The 7012-nt window shown below is 41.1% G+C and overlaps 1 protein-coding gene across 7 annotated transcripts in view; it reads right to left on the bottom strand.

Annotated features, from left to right (window-relative positions):
* Positions 1-795: 795 nt before the first annotated feature.
* Positions 796-7012, bottom strand: part of LOC107372657 (butyrophilin subfamily 2 member A2) — a 7050-nt gene continuing 833 nt past the window's right edge. The window contains exons 2-12 of one of the 7 annotated variants that reach the window (XM_070547593.1): positions 6519-6593; positions 5749-5808; positions 5141-5241; positions 3070-3432; positions 2703-2996; positions 2516-2617; positions 2378-2413; positions 2003-2020; positions 1783-1806; positions 1658-1702; positions 796-1581 (exon numbers count right to left, since the gene is read on the bottom strand). In XM_070547593.1, the coding sequence (XP_070403694.1) occupies positions 1028-1581; positions 1658-1702; positions 1783-1806; positions 2003-2020; positions 2378-2413; positions 2516-2617; positions 2703-2996; positions 3070-3432; positions 5141-5150 (1446 nt within the window). In that variant the 5' untranslated portion in view covers positions 5151-5241; positions 5749-5808; positions 6519-6593 and the 3' untranslated portion in view covers positions 796-1027. Of the gene's footprint in view, positions 1582-1657; positions 1703-1782; positions 1807-2002; positions 2021-2377; positions 2414-2515; positions 2618-2702; positions 2997-3069; positions 3433-5140; positions 5432-5748; positions 5970-6518; positions 6634-7012 lie in introns of those variants that run through there. The other 6 variants (XM_070547598.1, XM_054736795.2, XM_070547588.1 and 3 more) reach the window with 6 other exon arrangements.

The following is a 7012-nucleotide window of genomic DNA, read 5'->3' on the forward strand; positions in this document are numbered from 1 at the left end:
CCATTTGAAAAATGCACCAAAAGGAGGGACGGCCTAGCAAACTGAAAGGGCGGGGCTGCCCCCACCAGGAGATTTCCATCTGAGGAATAAATTGCTAACAAACACAAACACACACTTGACTGAAACAGAGAAACAGCACCAGGCTTCCTACTGTGAAGGAGGAGGGGAATGGCCCTGAGCCATATCGTTTAGTGATTGGCTGAGTCAGCCAAAGGCTTATGGGGACTCAGCTGCAGTAGTGCAGCCACGTGCATTAGCAATGGCCGAATCAAATTTAATGTAGTGCTCAGTTTAAACCCAAAGAGGGCGCTACACTGATGGTTTCAGGCAGAACATTTATATTTTAAATTGAATGCACAAAAAATGCCAAAACGTGTGTTCACAACACAATTAGACATTCATTTATACAGTTTATCAACAAAAAGAAATAATTTAGGGGTGATTCTCTAGAACATTCATAGGTGTGCCAAACCTGTATGTGGCAATAGTTCCCCAAGTCCTATCCATGGGGCACCCCACTCATCCAGAGCTGCTCCCAGAGTGCCAAAACGTGCAGTTCCACTCTCATCCACTATTATTTACTTATTTATTTCTAGACTGATGGTATCCTCAAAAATTTCATCAAATTGTTAGACATTACAAAAAGATGCATTTTTGTAACTGAAAATCTTAGGGTTGAAAAAAATGCAGGTGTGAGGTAATTATCTCAGTACCACTGAAGTGTTTGGATTGTAAATTACTAAAATTGTTGCCTACATTCTATAAATTGATTATTTTTCAGTGAATAAAGCCACATTTAAATTTTGGAAGTTTTAAACTCGTAAAAGCCTCTAAAATTTGGTGTTTCATTTCTGTATCCATGACTGGATGCATGTGAAGTGAATTCATTCCCTTCTGTCCTTCATTTATTTGGAATTATTTAAAAAAATTTGTATGTGTAAAAACAAGAGTGCAGGGCAAAAGTACCATGCTGAGATACACAATGTTTACTTTCTCAGACAAGTTTTACTTCATCTGCTAATGATGATCAGACGTCATCGTTACACTCAACCTGCTCTATCTTCTGTATTATCTCCATAACTGACGTGTCACCTCTCCCAGGGTTGAAAAATGGAAAGATTTCTCCTTTAAACTTAACTGCCAACGATATAATTAGCTGTTTCTCCTCCACATTGTAAAAGGAGAGTTCTTCAGTGTCAAAGTCTAAATAAACACCGACTGTCTCTGGTCTTGACTGGACATGAAGAGACGTCTCCGGTTCAGTGCTATACTGGATGGTATCTCCTGGACCAGAAGAAGACAGGAACCAGAAACCATTAGATATGTTAGGAGACAAACTGCTGTCCTGAGGGATTTCAGGTCTGTTTGTTACTCCGATCCACCAGGACTGTTTGGGTTCACAGTGGTTATCTTTTAGAGAAACCTCCCAGTAGTGTTGTCCAGTAGAGAATCCACATGTTCCTCTGATGGCTGTGAGACAGGTAACTCTAGTGTCTCCATCTGGAAACACTTTAGCATCTCTTACTCTAGACCCTCTGATTGTTAGGTGTGGGTTTTTTGTGTCCATGAGTTCAACATTCACTGTTACAGAAAGAAAACCTGATCAGAATCATGAAAGTAAAAAATAAAAAGTGATTTCCATGAAATAAAAAATTACCGTAATGCTTGGAAGGCTCTAACAGAGCTGTTGGTACCACCCTTCCTGTAGCAGAGCAAGAGGAGAACACAGCAGTTAAACATCTGGTTGCTCTAAAGGTTTGGTTTGGTACCTTGTATGCGTACCTATTGGCAGGAGTGCTTCAGCCTCTGAGGAAAAGACAACAAGATGCTTTTAAACCATGAATATTACGTCTAGAACCATCTTTAGTTCTAATACTGAAAATATATGAGTGATGCTACTTGGAGATGTTTCTATATTCCCATTTAAACTCAGACATTGGGCGTAAACCCCAGAAACGTAAAGTAAAAACCCGAAAAGCTTCACATGAAGCTCTGGTCTTACCTTCAGAGAGTTTCTGCCCTGAAACACAAAAACACGACAAAGTTGTTCAGTAAACTTCACTATGTGGTTTAAAGATGCAGATTGAAAATAGGAAAACAACCACTAAAAACTAAGGTGTCGATTTTGTTTATTTACATACTTCTTAACTTATTCAAATATGAATTTTTCATAAATGTTTAGTTGTGATTATTTATTTCATGCTTCAAAAACATGATCCTGTTGAGAGGAGTGGGCGGGATTTTCAGCCTCACGTAATGACGCTATCATATCTGCACTTCCTGTAACAGATGATGATGTCACTGAACCAAATGTAACTGAGTACTTCTTTATACTTAAGTATTACAACAGAGTAATAAACAGTTTCATGTGTCCTACCATCAGGTTGGTCACCTCCTGATTCAGACTTCTTGACTGAAACAAAAACATGAATTGGTTTCTAAACCAGTCTGTACTCATTTTTACAAAGTCAACAGATTCAGGAGTAAAATGTTCTCATCTGGATTAAATATTTACATCTCTTTCTGAAGTACACAGCTCCAGCTGCAGCTAATACCACCACCACTACCACCACGAGTATCCCAAAAGCCACCCATCCATCTGAGGAAGGTTCTGACGCTGAAAGAAAACAAAAAACTTGTGTCTCTTATAAATGTGGTTATTTTTTCATTAAAAAATAATAAATTATCTATAATTTATTTACCTTCTCGTAGTGATCTTTGGTGATTTGTCAGCTTTATTCTGACCTCTCTGGTCACTTGATTAGCAACACCAACAGAGCAGGAGATTTCAGACGAGCTGGAGACAAGAACCCAACTGTGGACTGAGTAAAGACCAGTAGAGTCTCTGTCATATTTCACATTACTGGAGGTCAGAGCTTTATTCTTGTGTGACCAGAGCAGCTCAGGCTGTGGATACCAGCCCTCAGATTCACAGCTCACTTCCACCATGTTAGCCTCTTTCCACACTGCTGTCAGAAGAGGAGGACTTCCTGTTTCTGTGATAGAAGCAGAATAATCATGTGATGAGATGAGTTACCCTGATAGATTTGGTGCGTTTATTAAACTCACCTGTCACACTGAGAGCCACGGTTGAGCTCCCATAGTCCTCTGAGCTGCTGACAAAGCAGGTGTAGACCCCTGCATCCTGAATCGTGACGTTTACCAGCTTCAGACTCACATCACCTGCCTTCAGCCCACCAGATGCTGCATCTTTTAAACCAAATGAGACTCGGCCAACATATGAAGCACTCTGGGATCCACTTTTGGCTTTGTGAGTCATGACGGTGTTATCAAAGTTTTCACTGCCACGGTACCAGCGTACCTCCAGATTCTCAGCACTCTGGGGGGGGCGGAGCCAGCAGGGTAAAGTGGCTGTTTGGTTCCTCTGCACCAAGATGGACGTCTCGCCCACAACTGCAAAGTTCTCTGAAACTGAAAAGTCAAACTGTATTCAACAAAAGAAATAGAAAGTACATTCTTCAGACATAATGGAGTGTGTGTTTGCGTGTGTGTTCACTGATCACTCAACATCTTTTGTTAGGGTTCATTTCAGGTTAAGCCCTCCCTCAGTACTCCACCAGGCTGTCAGGATGCTCTCTACTCTGTCTGACGCAGACATGTTTATGCGTTTAGCAGACACTTTTGTCCAACAGGTGATAATGAAGATAGCAGGTTGCGCTTGAGGCTAACAACAAACACTAATCAGTCAATCCTAGGTGGTAGAGAGACAGCATGAGTCGTAGAGGGAAGTGAACAAGGAGTGGACGGTAGAGTGGGGGGCGGGTGCTGGGAGCAGGCGCGCAGATAGGGTGGGGGACGGGGGGGATCTGTCCCCCCCAGATTCAGATTGACCCCGATTCGTCCCCCCCAACTAAGGGCAGAAAGAAAACAAAATTGGAGGTTAAGCACTTGAAGCTCCTTTTTCCAATGACATTGAATGCAGCATGACGTAAACAAACACCGACTCCAGAGGCGCCAAAGTGGTTGCTGCTAGGATACAAGATGAAGCGAAAAGGCAAACAACGATTACTGCATGTTTAAAAAAGACCAACAGTGTAAGTAGGCTGGACCAATCTGTCTGTTTATGCATGTTGGTTCTAGTTTCAGAGTCCTTACTCTGAGAGGCGCTATACAAGTGCGGATCATTTATCATTTGTAGTGTTGGTCAGGCGGAACTTTGTTGCATAATGGCTTCAGACACGTATATAAAAGTGTTGGTTTTTACATAAACCATTGGAAGAAATTACACAAACTGACTGAGCTCTAGTTAAGGCGCTTGCAATAGTTTGTGTATGTGTATGTGCGTGTGTGTGTGTGTGTGTGTTTGGGGGAGGGTACATTGGAATTTTGTCCCCCCCAGTTTGAAAATCCTATCTGCGCCCCTGGTTGGGAGGGTCTTAGTTTAGAAGAGCTGGGCCTTCGGGACTTGGAGGCAGTCTTTGTAGAAGCTGCTGATGAACAAGCTTTTATTTATTTTATGTTAATTTTACGATTTTCTTCTCAGTGAATATTATAGCCAAGACCGTTTTCTAACAGATTCAAAGTGCAGCTCGAAGCTAATGAGTATCTGGAAATCTAAACAGATGCTGGTGAAAAAAAGATGGGTGGGGGGGGGGGGGGGGGGTAATGTGAAATACTTCTCCTCTCAGTCCATAATAAGTGATATAATGAGCTGTTGAAAAAAGACTACAATTACAAAACAAACAATAATTTCCCTCCACCAAAGAAGCTTTGAACAGAAAGATTAACTTTCTGTAAGACTTGTTAAAGTTAATTTTCAGATTTACAGATAGACAATGATTGTAACACTACAATAAATACACAGGCTTGTGTGAGCCTTTAAGAGAAACTGCAATCAGTAATCCTGTGTCTCAATCATCTGCTCAAAGCTCGGCACCTCAAAGCAAAATACTCATCTTGGCCAGTAGGTGGCAGTAACACAATTTAGCAATTGAGTTAGAAATGCGCTTTCAACAACATAATCCCAAAAAGAACAAATAAACACAATTTACAGCAACAGCTATGATTTCATCTTATTTTGAAATCAACAGTGTGTGTGTGTGTGTGTGTGTGTGTGTGTGTGTGTGTGTGTGTGTGTGTGTGAATGAGGAAATGACAGAGTGAAATTGAGATCCAGCACCTTTTAGCATGCTAGCAAGCAAGTTGTTTTCGGTATCAGGGGTGCCGTCAACCAGCGCCTCAGAGATGAATGTTGATTGGTCCAAAACTGTCCAGTTCTTCCTAGCACCCAAATGTGATTGGCTGTTAAGCTGCAGTTCAGCAGCACTTTTTCTAGCGTAAATCATTTAGACTGCATGTAGGCACAGACTTTTAAGCCAATCTGACACATTTATAGTAAATATACATTTGCTGGCCAGAAATGTGTGATGTGTCCAAACCATTCTGGATTCACGTGAATAAATAAATGCCCCAATGGCCAATCAGAGGCCTTGGGGGCATTTACTTATATATATATATTGGATACTGTGAACTATATTCACTAAGGGTACGGTTGCTTATAACCTTTTCCTTAATTTGAAAATTGCGTACTTATTAACTCAGGTCATCTCTGATGGACATTTCATGTTTTTTGCAGATTTGAAACATTAAGTATAAAAAACAAAGTAAATCTATAAGGATAAACATGTTATACAGTAGCATATAGGAAAATAGATAGGCTACGAATGATTAGATTACTCAAAAGTCCTGACTGAACAGATGTGTGATAGAGGTTTTTCAGGAACTTACCGGGAGCAGAGAGGCTCGACGAAACAAAAAACATTAAAGACCACAGATGGTTCACTTGTCCTGTAACGTGACACACTGAGTTAGGCATGACAGCTACAACAACTGTGATGAACCTAGGGTGACCATATTTCCATTTACAAAGGACGACAGGGATTCTGTGCCTACTGAAGACATCACACTAGGGATGTGAATCTCAGAGCAACTAACGATTTGATTTGATTCCGATTCTCGGGGTGCCGATTCAATTCAGAATTGATTCTCGATTTAAATCAATTCACAATCAATATTAACAAAGAGCGTCAGTTCCAGGATAAACTACTTTGTTGTGCAAGTTAGTTAAAACTATGGGACATTTTTATTTTACTTTAAACTGGTCATGCCTCGCGCCGGCGCTCCAGCCGCTTGCAAGCCGCGGGTGAATCGCGTCAATTCTGGCAGACCTGTCAAACCTAGACATAAGAGGCAGGCCGGTAAATTTAACAAAATAAAGCATTTCAAAATAAAATTCCGCAATAGTCAAATGTGTTCGTAATCAGACACTGCAGAAAAACCACACGAACACACACACACATACACACACATCGAACTTGTGTGCGTGTGTGTGACCACGTGAAGGGGGTGTGGTTTTGGGTGTCTTTTTCTGGAGCAAACAGGACAGAGAGGCAGAAAGTCTGAGGCAAGCAGTTAAGATGGATGAAATTAAATTAATTATGGAAGTAGAGAAACACAAGGAGCTGTACGATCCCCGAAAAACATGATTATTTACGTACCCATTTCGGAAGAAACTGCTAGGATACAGCTGCAGAATTGGAGCGGGTTCCAAGAGATTCAACTGGCAGAAACAACTGGTTCATACCATAGGTTCACACACACACACACACACACACACACACACACACACACACACACACACACACACACACACACACACACACACACACACACACACACACGCACACACACACACACACACACACACACACACTGTCACAATAGTAAATACTGAAAGTGGATTAACTTAAGAAGAATGGAGTTTTGGACAGAAAGAGCACTGATGTTTCAGCTGGACTCACGACCCACAAGGACAGACTGATACGGCAGCCACACTTTTAAGTAATCATCAGGTCTGACTGAAACAGCGTTTCTGCCTTTTACAGGTGGACAGAAAAAATAATAATGTTGACACATTGTTGATAATATTACTACATTTCAAGGCTTTTTCAATACAGTGAAATTAGTTGAAACAGAGCCGAGTTGTATTAGA

The sequence above is a fragment of the Nothobranchius furzeri genome, chromosome 2 (genome assembly GCF_043380555.1).
Source record: "Nothobranchius furzeri strain GRZ-AD chromosome 2, NfurGRZ-RIMD1, whole genome shotgun sequence".
Lineage (NCBI taxonomy): Eukaryota > Metazoa > Chordata > Actinopteri > Cyprinodontiformes > Nothobranchiidae > Nothobranchius > Nothobranchius furzeri.